At 53.2% G+C, this 15,862-nt stretch overlaps 1 protein-coding gene across 1 annotated transcript; it reads right to left on the bottom strand.

The window, feature by feature from the left end:
• On the bottom strand, positions 1-13,651 carry LOC125918171 (RING-type E3 ubiquitin-protein ligase PPIL2; the record flags this gene model as incomplete). The annotated part of the gene is made up of 14 exons (XM_049624205.1): positions 1-1,165; positions 1,417-1,556; positions 1,651-1,713; positions 1,823-1,895; positions 2,490-2,546; positions 7,584-7,701; positions 8,252-8,285; positions 8,635-8,724; positions 9,176-9,282; positions 9,853-9,928; positions 10,758-10,918; positions 11,663-11,738; positions 12,596-12,685; positions 13,548-13,651. Coding segments are annotated over 14 exons (1,286 nt in total), but the record flags the coding sequence as incomplete, so codon positions are not given.
• Between the last annotated feature and the right edge of the window lie 2,211 nt (positions 13,652-15,862).

The raw sequence follows: 15,862 nt of genomic DNA, 5'->3' as shown, positions 1-15,862 counted from the left end.
TGTTTTTTAAAAGACATTTATAGAAAAATAGAGTTAAGGGATTTTTAAGTCTGGAAACGCTGGTGAGGCTGGCCTAGAAGCTCTGGTGCTAGGGCTGGGGGTCAAGTGAGCATGTGGGGAGGCAGGGGGCCAGGGGGCACACCAGCTCTCTGAGGCCTTTGGCACATCCATTGGTAACAGCAGGAGCTGGCTGACTTCTCCCATGTGTGGTCCTGGTCCTGTCCTGAGCTGGAGAGGTGGGCAGTCCTGGGTGTGGCCCTCGGGGGAACATAGCTGTAACCACCCATGGTCCTTGTTGGGTGGGCCTCAGTAAGCCCAGGTATAAGGCAGCAGAAGAGGTTTTAGAAACTGATGTCAACAGGGCGCCTGGGTGGCTCAGTCGGTTAAGCGCCCGACTTCGGCTCAGGTCATGATCTCACGGTCTGTGAGTTCGAGCCCCGCGTCGGGCTCTGTGCCTACAGCTCAGAGCCTGGTGCCCATTTCAGATTCTGTGTCTCCCCCTCTCTCTGCCCCTCCCCTGTTCATGCTCTGTCTCTGTCTCAAAAATAAATAAACGTTAAAAAAAAAAGAAAAAGAAACTGATGTCAAGGCTCTGTCTAGCATCATCAAGCCACCGGCAGCAGGAGCCCCCCCAAGGTTTGGATCTGAACCCTGCCCCCAGAGTCTCCCGGTCAGAAGATCCGAAGTCTGAGACTCTGTTTCTAACCAGGTCCCAGGTGATAACACTGAGTAAACAGTCTCAGACAAAATGACTGAAGTGGGGTGGGGAAGGGAGGAAGGCCAGAGTCAGGACACAGCGTTCCTCCCTGTCCCAGACCCGTGCTGCAGGCTGGTCTAAGGGCCACAGCCCACGCCTGGTGGTCCAGGTCGAGGGTTCTAGGTAGGCTCAGGCCTGGAAACAGGGCCAGGCCACTGTACCAAGTGAAGGTTGGGAAGGCCCAGGGGCCAGGAAAGGGGAACAAGCAAGAGCTCTAGTGAGCTGTAGTCAGGAGGACAGAAAACTCTGTGGTGTGGATACAGGTCCCCAGCCCTGAGTCCCTATGGGGATCCAGAGTGACAGACCTGCTGCTACCATGAGCTGAAGTCCCCAAAACCTCGGCTGGGTTTTTTCTTGGCTACAGGGACAGCTGCACTGGTTGACGGCTCTTCCTCTGATACACGTTTCCTAGAAAGAGAAGAACCACTCTAGCTGCTGTGTACCAATTCCTGGAGCTGGGGGCCCACACCCTCCCACAGCTCCCCTCAGCGTGATGTCACACAGCCATGTACCCCCAGCCCCAAGTCCTCAATCCCCAGCCTGCGCAGTGGCCCCCATGGCCCCTGCTCGTCCTCACCACTGGTGGGTTCTGACCCATGGGCACTGGTAAGCTTGGAGAGCACCATGCAAAACGGGACAACAGCCCTCGCTCCACTCACGTGGCTGCTGGATTGATGTACTTGCCCACCCCCTGGCGGTACGTCTGGGGGCCCTGGCTCCCCGGCTTGGGCTGGCTTGTTTTCACTGTGCTTTCTGGGGCCACCTCCTCGAGCTGCGTCTTCTTCCGCTCCTCAGCAATCTGTGAGGGAACAGGACAACAGCTGGCCCGGAGCTCCTCAGGCTGGGCAAGTTCCCCAGAAGCCCTGCCCACCTGGTGGCTGAGGCCCCCTCACCTGAGCGTCGGCCTCCTCGTAGGGGTCCACAAACACCGTGGTGGAGTCAACGCGGATCTCTTCCTAGCAGCAGAGGGAGGCAAATGAGGGGCCGGCAGAAGGCAGCAGGCCCCTCCTAAGCCACCTGCCTGATGCCAGGCCTGAGCAGCGGTCCCTCTACTCTAGTACATACCTTAGGGCGGTCAGTTTTGGGGTCACTCTCCACATTCTCCATGGCTGTCAGTGTGTCAAAGCCCCCAACAACCCTGCGGCAGGGGGACAGGGGTACCTCTGTGCTGCAGGCAGTGAACCCCCAAAAGCCAAGTCCCTGTGGCATGCCAGGAAGAAGGGCAGAGGATGGGCCTGAGAAGGTCCCATAGGGGTGAGGGCCATGGCCCGGGGAGGAGGGGCCGAGGGGAGAGGTTAAGAGCAGGGCCAGTGGGCCACCTGGCTTGTTCAAAGTTTTATTGGGACGTAGCCACACCCATTGCTTTTATGCTAGTGCCTTTGGCGCTACAGACAGCTGAGCTGAGGATTGTGACAGACCATGAAGCCAGGAAACTGGAAATACCATCTGGGCCTTCACAAGACAAGAGGACAGAGAACAAACATGGACCAGACTTGAGAACTGGAACCATCCAGAGGAGAGCCTGAGGGGGGTGAGTTCAGGGAGGGCAGCCGGCCAAAGGGGGCAAGAGCTCCTCTCCTCTCAGCCAGCAGGTCTGCATGGCCATGACTGTGGCAGTGATGGTGATGAGGGCAAATGAGCATGGAGCCAGGCGAGGGGGAAAGGCAGTGAGAGGGTCCCACTGGGGAAGAAGCCCACCCGCACCCCAGACCTCAGCAGCAGCTTCTCTTACCGCCCGAAGATAGTGTGCTTCTTGTCAAGGTATGCGCAGGAGCGGAAGGTGATAAAGCTGGGCAAGGAAGAGAGGGCATCAGGACGAGCGTGCACGCTCCCCCACCCAGCCTGACTTGGGTCATGGCTTCTGGGCACAAACCAGGCGTCCTTGTCCCTCAAGAGCTATTCTGGGAAGCTGGAGCTCACTCGCGTGTGTGGCCTTCATGCCCTGCCCGTCCAGGGGACCAGGACCCCTGGCTCCCCAGGAAGAGGCCCAGGGCACAGCTGCCTGGGAAAGAGCAGGAGAGGCTGTGCCTCCAGACCCAGCTACTGCCACCTCCTGTCGGGCAGACACCCAAAGCCTGCAGGGAGAGGCTGCTGGGGGAGTGAGTGGCTGGGGAAACTGGACACCAGAGCCCACACCAGTGTGACAGCAGCTCAAGGAGCAGGGACTCTGAACTGGAAGAAAGGACATGAGCAGGAAAGGGAGCAAAGACACTGAGGAACATGGGTAAATACCCATAAACACTGACCAAGTAAATTTTTACATCTAGTTTGGTATAAAAATGAGTGAAATTTAAATGCCTAAATATACTAATGTGAGATGGTAGAGCTGGGGGGCCAGGACTGGAAGGATCTGTCTGGGAGGGAGACAGAGATAACTAACTAGTAACTACAGACTTTAAATAAATCTACTTAAGTGACACATGTAACTTCCAAATCAGGAGAAAGAGAAAAGAAATGAAAAATATTTTTTATTTATTTTTTTTAACATTTATTTTTGAGACAGAGAGCATGAACGGGCGAGGGTCAGAGAGAGGGAGACACAGAATCTGAAACAGGTTCCAGGCTCTGAGCTGTCAGCACAGAGCCCGACGCGGGGCTCGAACTCACGGACCACGAAATCATGACCTGAGCTAAAGTCGGCCGCTTAACCGACTAGCCGCCACCCAGGTGCTCCGAAAAATATTTTTTAAAAGGGTGACTAGAAAGCACAAATGAAGGTAACAGAAAGCAATCCAGACACCGTCTGGAAAGTTAGGTATGCACTTATGACTGTCAGGCTGAGGTAAAATAGTCCCCACTCTAGCATGTGCTGTTAGAAAGACAGCCCCAAGACTTCAAGGATCTGGAAAGCTCCAAGTTAAAGGATGGAAGGAGATGTTTAACAAGAGATGGAGGCAAAAGCATTCTGGGGCGGATCCTGGTGCACAAGGGCATGAGGCCACACCCCTCGAAGCGGTGCAGGCCGGGTAGCCTGCTGGGACACGGTGCGATGCCACCCACATCCCCGACAACCCACAGGATGCACACACGCACACACGCACACACAGCTGGCAGGGACGGAAGGCTGAAGCACATTCCTCCAGGGACAGCACTCCCTCGGGGCCCACCCCGAGGGCCCCTTGTCTGACCCGATGACAAGGCCAGCGGGCAGGTGTCCACAGACGTCAAAACCCACAACTGTGCAGACCTTAACTCTGGCCACCAAGTGGGTCACTCGCTACCACTCATTTCTAACACACATGGGGAACCTTAAAAGGGAATGAAATAGTCCCAAAGAAAAAAAAGGAAACAGAAAAACAATGAAAGGGCAAAGATATAATAGAAAGGAAGTAAAGTCTCAAATTAGTTCTTTGACCTAAGAAGAAAGTGCCGTCAACATATACAGACTCAAATGTCTTCAGGGTGGAGAGTAAGACGCGAGACTAAGAAAGGAGAGAAAGAGAAGAGAAACAGGAAGAAGCCATTAAAGATGGAAACTGAGGGAACTTACATGAAGTAAAAACAGAGAAGCCTTTCGTGAGCCATTAAGGAGAGTGGGAAAGGAGATACGGTGAGCAACAGGAAAAGAGATGCCATGGAAGCAAGTTTGGAAATCTAGACATGGACCAGTTACATTCTGGCAAAACAGAAACGTGGGTCAGTTGGCCCACGGAGTGGAATCTAAGGAATTAGAGTGAATGATCTGCAAAAGCTGTCCTTGACAAGCTAACTGAACAAGCAGCTGACTCCAATCTAAGTTTAACCACCCCAGGCTATAAAGTGAGGGCAGGCTCACTGTGCAGGCTGCACCCTCTCAGACTCTGGTCCCACCAAACCAGTTCTGACAAGCCACACCTGGCTCCAGAAGATAGTGGCACATGGTCTAAAACAGTGGTCGTCGGACCATCATTGCACAGCAAGGACCAGACCGGGTTTACTCCAGAACAAAGGACTGACAGACAGCAAGGCTGGTCAGCCCAGAGGCTACATCCACAAATTCCAGGAGGAAAGGAAAGCCATAGGACCATAGTAACAGATGCTAAGAGAAAAACATCTGGAAATGCCACAGTCTCTCCAAAAAAGTAGGCCCCAAAACAAATTTGATCAGATGGCAAAACAGCATGTTACGCCCACTCCTCTCCTTACAGGCCTATGAAATGACTGGTGTTCACACTAGAAGAGAAGACAGAACACCACCTTGTGCTGATAAACGTGAGTATCTAGAAAACCCAAGACACTCTTAACAAAAACTATCTGAGTTATAAGAGAATTTGATAAAGTAGCTAGATATAAAATAGACTTTCTCGGGGCGCCTGGGTGGCTCAGTCAGTTGAGCATCCGACTTCAGCTCAGGTCATGATCTCATGGTTTGTGAGTTCGAGCCCCGTGTCGGGCTCTATGCTGACAGCTCGGAGCCTGGAGCCTGTTTCGGATTCTGTGTCTCCTTCTCTCTCTGCCCATCCCCTGCTTGTGCTCTGTCTCTCTCTCTCAAAAATAAATAAATAAATGTAAATAAATAAATAAATAAAATAGGCTTTCTCCACATGCGCAACAGAATTGGAAAAGAATTCTCATTACAAAAATATCACAAGTCATAAAATCCTTAATGAACAGGCTTATCCAGGAAGGCAGGGAGCCCAGGTGAAGGAAACTATAAAGCCACATTAAAAGATATAAAATACAGCCTCACGGAATGTCAAGACACATTCATAAATGGAAGAGGTCATACATCTATCCTTCCAAACTATCAACATCACATCACTCCAATTAGAACCCCCATAGTCTGCTATAGATAAAATGATCTTAAAATCTGGGGTGTGTGGCAGGCTCAATCGGTGAAGCATGCACTCTTGATTTTGGGGTTTTAAGTTCAAGCCCCACACTGGGTGTACAGCTTGAGAAAAAAATAAAATCAGGGCACCTGGGTGGCTCCATTGGTTAAGCGTCCAACTTTGGCTCCGGTCATGATCTCGTGGTTTGTGAGTTCGAGCCCCACACTGGGCTGTCTGCTGTCAGCACAGAGCCCACTTTGGATACTCTGTCTCTCTCCCTCTCTGCCCCTCCCCTGCTTATGCATGCTCTCTCTCAAAAAGTCTTTTTTTTTTAATGATTATTTTTGCGAAAAAGATCACGCGCATGCACACGCACACAAGTTGGGGAGAGGCAGAGAGAGGGAGAGAGAGAATCCCAAGCAGGGTCCACACTGTCAGTACAGAGCCCAACTCGGGGCTCTTGGTCCCATGACCCTGAGGATCAAGACCTGAACAGAAATCAAGAGTCAGATGCTCAACTGACTGAGCCACCCACGTGCCCCTGTATTTTTAAGAGCTTTTTAGTCATTGATATTCCAGATGTTTTTCCCAGGTATTTTCCATTTGACAAGATCCCAGATAATATTTTGTTTTAATGTTACTTTTTGAGAGACAGAACAGGGGAGGGGCAGAGAGAAAGCGGGGCAGAGAGAAAGTGGGGCAGAGGATCTGAAGCAGGCTCTGTTCTGAGAGCAGAGAACCTGAGGCCGGGCTCGAACTGTAAGTTCGAGATCATGACCTGAGCCGAAGTTGGGACACTCAATGGACTGAGCCACCCAGTTGACTGCCATTGACTCACCTCTAATATGAGGGTGCCCATCAGAGCCCCTGTCAAGTGTGCCTGGTTGGCCCCAGACACCATGGGCACAGTGGAGAAGGGGGGTGCTGGGACTGCCTGGGCCCCAGGGTGTCCTCTCTCAAGGGAGGCCCCTTTTGTATCCTGATGGTCCCCTAGCTTAGGTGACTCATTCCAGGTGATTTTCCATAAATCCTTTACATCCTAAGCCAGGGCCCTCCTGCTGAGTGCTTCCTACAGAGAAGGCGCTCCTCCAGCAGGTGTTCTGGGAGAGGCCCGGCTCCTTTCCCCACCCCCTCCCAGGCATGTGTTACATCCTTGTGAAAATCAGGGCCTAATTCCAGATTATATATACATATGCACACACAAACTTCCTCATAAAAAGTGAGCAAAGAGGAAAGAGTTGACAAAGAACAAGCAGAGACTAAAGACTTTTAAAAATCAGAAATAATGAAACTCAGTGAACTCCTCCAGCTCCCAAGAGAGGGAATGATTGAGGCCAAGCGAAACCCTGCCTGGCTGGGCACCCCCATTCTACCCAGCTGCACGGCTCTGCGGGGGAATCCCATCAAACGTCCAGGAAAGCCACCACTCCTGCCCCGCTCGATGCCACCATCATCAGCCCCCACATTGCACAGACCGATCTCCCCTGCCCTGCCAGCCCCATTGTGCAAGGCTCCTCCGGAAAACTGTCTTGCCGCTGCCCCACAGACATCCCCCACCCCTGTCCCTCCCAGGTTGAGTCTAGCTGTTCCCCTTCCCACACTCACTTCCGGTGGGCCCTCACCCCTCGCCTTTTCATCTAGACCAGGGCGGCCAGGTCTTTACTTCCAGCTCATTCTCACCCCCTTGGCTGACCCACTAGGACCAGGCTGAGTGTCCCAAGCATCTAGCACTTCAATGCTGCAGGCAGAATTCTCACACCCTCACTGGGTCTCCCCATTTCTAGAAACGCATTACAAGTTCTAGCCGGCCCCGCCCCCCACCATGCCCTCTCCCCACAGCCCGGGCCAGCCACACCCACACCCGCATCTGCCTCCTACAGCCGCTCTGGGTCTCTGTGTAACCACCCATGTCTATTCTTTCATGGGCACATACAAAGCACACACACCTGGGGGGTGGGGGAGTGGTGAGTCTCCCCCCGGAGTGCTGCCCACTTTCTGGGTGGGATTCAGGTAGTGTATGCTCTCTAGGGCAAAGCTGAGAGGGAGGACCCACCCACAGCTGCCGGCTGACTCACAATTGAGACTTGTTGGTGTTGGGCCCCGAGTTGGCCATGCTGAGGATACCCCGGCCCGTGTGCGAGAGGTTGGGCCGGAATTCATCTTTGAAGGGCTTTCCCCAGTACGACTCCCCACCTGGAAGAGAAAGCAGCATGACTGGCAGTAAGAACGACTGGGTCCCAGGCCAAGTGCAGCCCAAAGGACGAAGCCCAGCTCTGGAAATGTGTGTTGAGTCCCAAGGGGCACTGCCAAGTACCTCAGAGGGCAGCCCTGGCCCCGAGGGACCCTCATCACTATCTCCCCATGGAGTCCTCCCAGCCCCCAGGTCCTTCAGAGCCCCTACATGGGGCCAGGCCCCTGGTACAAGGAGTAGAAGGTGAAAACCACAGGTTATTACTGCTCACACCACGTGGGGTGAGGGAGTGGCCTGGGCCCAAGGAGCCAACAGGCTGAAGGGTTCAAGAGGCAGCAAGAAGGCAACATGTTGCTTTTCATCCTCTAACCAGGCCTTACAACTATCTCAAAATGAGAAAACTGAGGGATGTGCCTGAGGTCACACAGCAGGTTGGTGGCTGGTCTGTCAGATTCCACATCTGGAGCTCTCAGCACAGCCTGCACCCACCTACCCCCTCGCGGCCTATGAAACAGCCAAAGCTGCCAGGGTGGCCCCCATACTAGTACCTACCTGTGCCTGTGCCAGTGGGGTCTCCCCCCTGGATCTGTGAGAAGACAAGAAGCCAGTCAGCAAGCTGTACCCCTTGAGCCCGAGGCCCTGCCTGGCCCTCCTGCCACCGCCCACCACCACTGGCTGAATGAACTCCCCACCTGCCAGGGGGGCTCAAGGGAGTTCTGGGTGAGGACAAGGCCCTCCCAGGCCACTTCTCTGCACAAGCCTAGTGTGGCCAGGCTGGGGACTCTTAGGGGTCAGCCTGCAGGCTCCCTGCCCTGAAAAAAAGGGGCTCATAGGAATGACTCCCAGGAGTCACCTGCAGGACTCACACTGGCCAGGAGTCACAGGGCCCCTACAGTGGAGCAAGTCTTTGGCCAGTGCTGACTCTTGTCACTCACCACAAAGTTCCTGATGGATCTGTGGAAGATGGTGCCGTTGTAATACTGCTTCTTGCAGAGTTTGATGAAGTTTTCACAGGTTTTTGGTGTCTACAAAATAGCCCAGATACTTCTGTGAGGCAAGGAGCAACTGATGCAAAGATCACAACTGCCACCCAGGGCCCTTACTGTGCAGGGGCAATGGTCTGCTGCCCAGCCCAGACATGGTAAAGAAGGACCCGTGAAGCTAAATGACAAGACACTTGTATCTGCCGTGACCCTAAGCCAGGGTCGTGGAGAGACACTTGAACAAGTCGGGGGCAGGGGTGTGTGTGTGGAGCCTGACCCCTTTCGTGTGAAGGTTGTGCACGCAACTGCTCAGAGCACGGACCAAGGAAATGCAGTGCACCGCTAACAGGGTCCCTAACAGAAAGGGAGGTGGGGGCCATACTTTCTGGAGACCAAGTGGAATTTTGTACCACAAGCATGTGCCAAGTGCAGCTATGTATTTAAGACCCTGGCAAGGGCCTGGAGTTAGGTGGAGGGGATGGTGGCCACCTACCATGTCGCAGTGCAGCTCCAGATTGAGGTCGCCCTTGTTGGTGTGCAGCCGCACATAGCCCTTCTTCTTCACAAACTGGTAGCGCAGCACATCCTCATCGATGGCAGCTGCAAACCGAGGCCAGAGCTCTGTGATGCCCTCCATCTCGGGCAAGCCCACCCCACACCAGACTCTAGGGCCGGGGACGCAGCCCCAGCTTTGGGGAGAGCCCAAGGGTCTTCCTGGGCTGAGCATAGGCTCACAGGGGCCACAGTGGCAGGACAGGGTGAGTATACAGGTAGAGGGATGAGGAAGGGCTCCAAGGTTAAGGAGGTACCTAGAAAAGCCTGGACACAGCAGGCTAGGAGGGGCAAAGGCGATGGTGGGGACTTGGCAGGCTGAGAACACAAGAGGAAGGGGCGTGGGGACAGTGCCAAGGTGGGACGTGGGCTGGAGCCCAAGGCAGGGCAGCCCCGGCAGGTGGAGAGAGGACCTTCTACTCCCGGCCTGGCCCCCCCTGCAGCCTCTGCCATCCCAGACAAACATACTTTCCAAAAGGGCCCATGGCTGCCTGACCATGCCTGAGTTGCCTAAGCACCCATGAAGGCCAGGCACGATAGAGTGATGCTCAAGGGGGCGCCCTGCCCTTGGATGCTGTTAAGCAGCACTGCTGGAGATGAAGGTGCAAAGGCAGCTACCTGCTTCATGCGTAGTCTCTGGAACCATGGCAGTGGAGGTGAAGGAGGCGCTGACCTTGCCGGTGGAATAGTGCGCCTGGAGAGGAAACCACATGGGTGCATTAGTGGTGCCCTGAGAGGCCGGGGCCCCACTGCTCAGGCCCTGCTTGGTGCCCTTCCTCCAAGAAACTGTCCACGGCCGCCACCCACAGAGCCCAGCAGGGACCTCCTGGGGGCCGGGCCCTCTAAGAGCTCACGGACTGAGGGGACCAAGCCAGTGTGCCCGCAACACAGGGCCCCGCCTGTGCAAGAGGCTGAGGCTGAGCTGGCCAAGGCTCTCGTGTAAACTGAAACCCTGGAAGTAAGTAGAAACTGGTCACCTCTGGTATTCACAGTACCAGGGACTCTAGTTCTTTTGCAAATGTTTCCACTTTTCACAGTAAACACACTGCCTTTTTAATCAGGAAAAAATAAACCCCAATAGGTTTTATTTTTATCTAAGACAGTGGGAAAAAAAAGATTTCTCCCCATTAGAAGAAAATAAATCAAAATACTAAGTGCTGCTGTTTTAGAGGAATGGGATTATTAACCACAACCTTTCTTTTCTTACTTTTGCAAATTTTTCTGGATAATTCTTTAAGGATGTAGCCTCAGAGCCCCCTCTATCCTCCTCATCCCCCATAGCCCTGCCCGAACAGGCCATGTGTGGCCTCCAGCACCCCACCTGCCATCCCCAGCCTCCTGAGGCCCATTTTCAATGCAGCCCACCTATGGGCCTCCAAGGGGCACGTGGGCTCTGAGGGGTCCTGGCCACCCCCCTCCAAGTGTATCCCAGGGCCTCCATGAGTCCCTTCACCAAGACCTCTGAGGGGCTGAGCTGGGCAGGCTGGCTGAGCTGGCAGCTGTGTGGCCCTCTGCCTACTCACAGCATTCAGCTTGTCCACTTTCTTCTTCTCTGGGACTTTCATGGTGGCAGCCAGAACCTCGTCCCCTTTGAACTCTTTGTAGAGCTCCTGCAGCGTCTCTCGGGTCTCAGCGTTTGTATTTTTCAAATAATAAGATGGGTCCTGTTTGGCCTTTTCTTCATCTATAAAACAGCACAGTGGCCCTGATCAGCCAAGCCCCCAGCAATGTCCCCAGATGTGCACGACAGGGACAGGAGGCCAGAGCCCGCTGTAATAGTGGAAGCCCAGGCTAGGACTTAGGCTGGGTAACCTGAACCTCCATCACAGTGATGCTTTCCTGGTAGCTATGATGAAGAAAAGGGTGTGCAGAGGGAGAGAGAGCGAGGAAACGGCTCACAAGGGTACAAGTCAACCCGCCCACAGTGTTCTCCACAGTCGGCTCTGGTCTGTCCCCAGCCGTGACCTGGCCCCAGTGGCTCATACACAGCCCTGCACCAAATGACACTGGGGGCAGCAACCAACTAGCTGAACAGAGGCCACAGTTACCACCCCTCACTGACTACCTATTCCCACAATGAGAACAGAGCCAATTTCTAAGAAGCGAGTGGAGGACCTGGGAGAGCAAGCGGCCTAGAAGGGCCTTGGAGCTGGGTATTGAGTGGGGAAGAGGCGGCAGCCAGGCCTCCATGGCATGAGGCGGTGGGCACCAAGGATACTGGCCCCAGCTGGGACGCCCACAACAGGCCCCCTGTGGGCAGGCATGGGCCAACAAGGTCCTGCCAACTTCAGCACAGAAGCTAAGAGTAGCCAGTCTAGGCTTGAGCAAGACTCCTGGATGCTCCAGCCCTCAGGAAGGCGAGGTAAATTACCCAGAAAGCACTGGCACCCAAACCCCTGGCACGCAGACCAGCTGCCATTGCACCTACCAGGATCTGTTATTTTTATGTTATTCTTCACATGAAAGAAGTTGGAGACATTGAATTTGTCCAAATTGGTGGGGTCCTGCAGCAAAAAGAACACACACAGCACAGTGAGCCAGGCAGCAAGGGATGGGCAGGTGGCCTGAGTGCTGGGGTTGGGAAGGAGAGGCCAGTGGCAGCACAGAGATCTGGGGTGTCGAGCAGGGAATGGAGGGTGGGTGTCAGGGGTCAGGGGAGGGCTCTGCCTGAGCACGGCCAGGAGCACGGGTTGGGTGGGGATAGTGATACAAATGGCTAGCTGCTCTCCAAACTGTGTCCCCTTCTCCCTAGCACACGGAAGATGAGCATGTCTCGCATCAGGCAGCCATGGGACGGATGGAGTTTCGTGGAGGGGATGCAGGCAGAATGGGGCACCCATCTTAGCCTCCCACATGCCACACCCCATGCTCCCTTCGGCCGGCTGCCACAGACCCCGTGGTGCCTCAGGTCCTAGTGACAGCAAGCCCACACTGTGGGAGAGAATGTGCACGGACCTCCGATGAGGACAGGATAAGCCCTGGACGGGAGGGGTCCACAAAGGCCACCCCTGGTTTCTAAGTCCAGGTCTTTCAGGAACCCACTCTCTGACACTCAGAAGCACGCCCTAGCCCTACGCTCACCACTGGGGTAGAGCACACGCCAGCCCATCCTCTCCCACTTGGATACGGAGATGGCTCTGGGGCAGAGAGGAGCGGCCTTGACGTAGCAAGGGCAGGCACTGGAAGAAGAGATGTGAAGCAGCCTCGTGAAGGCCCAGGCTGACAGAGAGCAGGGGCGCTGCCAGGAGCTGAGGGCAGCTGGGAAACAGCAGGCAGGTCACAGAGCCTGGGTGGAGAGGTGGAATTGGCAGAGGAGTGCCACGGTCCCTCCTGGGAACAGCAGTGGGAAGGGGACACCCACCTGGAGGGTGATGATGTCCTGCCGAGAGAAGGGCTCATCTGTCAGCAGGTCTCGGAAGTTCTTGGCCTTGATATTTAGTTGCTCCACTGCCTACAGCCAAGAGAGAGCCCACTGTTACAGTGCTGGCCCCAATGTTGGCACCAGGAGTCTGGAGCCCACCCAGATGACAGCGCCATCTCAGAGGTGAGGAAAAAGACGGGACCCACCAAGGGCTCACAGCAGTGGCCCCACCACTGAGGGCGGAGCTTGATGAGCCTGAAAGATTCAAATTCAGCCATTTGAGCAAAGCTCACCAAAGGACACTCTCATGATACACATCTTATGTCAATAAGCAGACTCAACAAGACCAGCCATGCATCTCTATCAAAGCCCTTCCACCAAATCTGTGCACTCTTTGGGCAAAAGTGACCCCTGGAGCCCCTAGGGTGGCACTGGCCACCAGGACCCTGCCAACAGCTGGTGACAGGTCTGATAACATCTCAGGGAGGGTTTCCCTGCAACATGGGGCCCACACCCTGCTCTGTACCCTGTGCTGGCATACCCAGAGCAGGAGGACAGGTATGGAAATCAGGGCCTCCTCACCCTCACACTTGCCCACCAGCCTGCATCTGCTCCTCCTGGGGACTCCACCAGGACGCGGTGGAGGGGGGCTCCATGCTCCCCTCAGCCCCAGGCCTGCCCTCAAGAGCACAGGTTCCCTTCCAGGGCCCGGTCAGTGAAGATGAAGATGGTGGGCAGGACCCCTGGGGTACAAAAGAACTGGCCAGGTTTCAGGTCTGGAGGCTGCAGGAAGGGCACACCTCTTCCTGTCTGCGCTGACGGCTCTCAGAATGTAGGCTCCACGGGGACAGGCTGTGCCCACTGCACCCAGTGCAACCTTAACGCCAGCCCAGGGTTTCCCTGGAACATACACCCAAAGAGCCTGCATGGGATACAGTTCCCAAGAACCCACCTCATAGGTATAGACATTGCCTGTGGTCTTGACAGCTACGATGTGGGTGTTGTTGGTGAACACGGTGAATAGCACTGGGCAGTGGTACTTTCCTAGAAAGAAGGCTCATCATCAGGGAAATACAAATCAAAACCACAATGAGATACACCTCACACCTGTCAGAATGGCTCACATTAACAACTCAGGCAACAACAGATATTGGCGAGGATGTAGAGAAAGAAGAACCCTTTTGAATTGCTGGTGGGAATGCAAACCGGTGCAGCCACTCTGGAAAACAGCGTGGAGGTTCCTCAAAAAATTAATAGAACTACCCTACGACCCAGCAATTGCACTACTAGGTATTTATCCAAGGGATACAGGTATGCTGTTTCGAGGGGACACATGCACCCCCATGTTTATATAGTGCTGCTGACAATGGCCAAAGTATGGAAAGAGCCCACATGTCCATCGATGGATGAATGGATAAAGAAAATGTGGTGTGCACACACACACACACACACACACACACACACACACAATGGAGTATTACTCGGCAATCAAAAAGAATGAAATCTTGCCATTTGCAACTACATGGGTGGAACTAGAGGGTATTATGCTAAATGAAATTAGAGAAAGACAAATATCATATGACTTCACTCATATGTGGAATTTAAGATACAAAACAGATGAACATGAGGGAAGCAAAAATAATATAAAAACAGGGAAAGGGAACAAAACATAAGAGACTCTTATTTTGTTTTTGTTTTTTAATGTTTACTTATTTTTGAGAGAGTGAAAAAGATAGAGCATGAGCAGGGGAGGGACAGAAAGAGAGGGAGACACAGAATCCAAAGCAGGCTCCAGGCTCTGAGCTGTCAGCACAGAGCCTGACGCGGGGCTCGAACTCACAAACCATGAGATTATGACCTGAGCTGAAGTCAGATGCTCAACCAACTGAGCCACCAAGGTGCCCCTAACATAAGATACTCTTAAATATAGAAAACAAACTGAGGGTTGCTGGAGGGCTTGTGGATGGAGGCATGTGCTAAATGGGCAAGGGGCATTAAGGAGAACACTTGTTGGGATGAGCACTGGTTGTTATATGTAGGGGATGAGTCACTGGACTCTACTCCCTGAAATCATTATTGCACTATATGCTAACTAACTTGGATGTAAATTATAAATACATAAATAAATAATAAATGAATGAATTAATAAACCGGGGAAAGAAAGAGGAAGGAAGGAAGGAAGGAAGGAAGGAAGGAAGGAAAGGGAAAGAAGGAGGAAGGGAGGGAGGAAGGACGGACGGACAGAAGGAAAGACAGGAGGGAGGGAGGGAGGACACGCAGAGACCAGAGAAAGGCCCAAGGTCAGAGAAAAGGAGGAGGCAGAACTCTGTGTCAGCATGCCCAGAGTGGAGACCCAGAGGGACAGTCAGATACTCAAGCCCCCTCCTCCCACTCCACTGGGAAACTCCTAGTCATTCTGCAAAACCCAACCCCTACTTGGCCTTCCTTGGAAGAGTCTGCTCCATCAGCCCCCAACCCACTGCTAACTATCACCACCCTGGCCCCATCCTCCATCTCAGACCTTGCCACATTCCGTCACCTATGTTACTGCAACAAACTCCCATTGCCCTCCCTGCCCCTGCCCTGCCAACTCGGCACCAGGCAGCCAGGAAGCCTGTTCAAGTAAGTCTCAACAAATAAACTGAGAAAAAAGGGCAGGAGAATATTTGCAGACTAAGAGACTTAGATATCAAAGACACGGATTTGTGTGGACTTAAAAAAAAAATCTTGATTTGAAAACTTAAAAAAAAAAAAAAAAGGAATGCATTCCAGAAATTTGACCACTGGCTGGATATTTGACAATACTAAGGAATTCCTGTTAATTTTTTAGGTGGGATGATGGTAGTATGACTAGTTTTGGAGTCCTTATCTTTTAGAGATACACACTAACGTACTTAAGCATGAAATGATACAGTACCTGATATTTGCTTCAAAATCACCTATGCACATGGCAGCACAGATAAAATCAGACAGCCCTGAGTGGATGGGACTGAAGCTGGGTGATGGATGTGGGGCAGGGGATCACCATACTAATTCTACTTTAATGTGTCTGAAATTTTCAATTAAAAACAAAGCAAAAAGGGCACTCAGTCATTTGAACATCCAACTCTTGATTTCAGCTTGGGTCATGATATCAGTTCATGGGTTTGAGCCCTGTGTCAGCGTGGAGCCCACTTGGGATTCTCTCTCAATTTCTCTCTGTCCTTCCCTCGCTCGCTCACCCACACTCTGGTTCTCTCTCTCAAAATAAATAAACATAAAGAAAGA

The sequence above is a fragment of the Panthera uncia genome, unplaced genomic scaffold (assembly GCF_023721935.1).
Source record: "Panthera uncia isolate 11264 unplaced genomic scaffold, Puncia_PCG_1.0 HiC_scaffold_513, whole genome shotgun sequence".
Taxonomy (NCBI): Eukaryota; Metazoa; Chordata; class Mammalia; order Carnivora; family Felidae; genus Panthera; species Panthera uncia.
The sequence above is the reverse complement of the archived record's forward strand: the minus strand, read 5'-3'. Positions and strand labels throughout refer to the sequence as shown.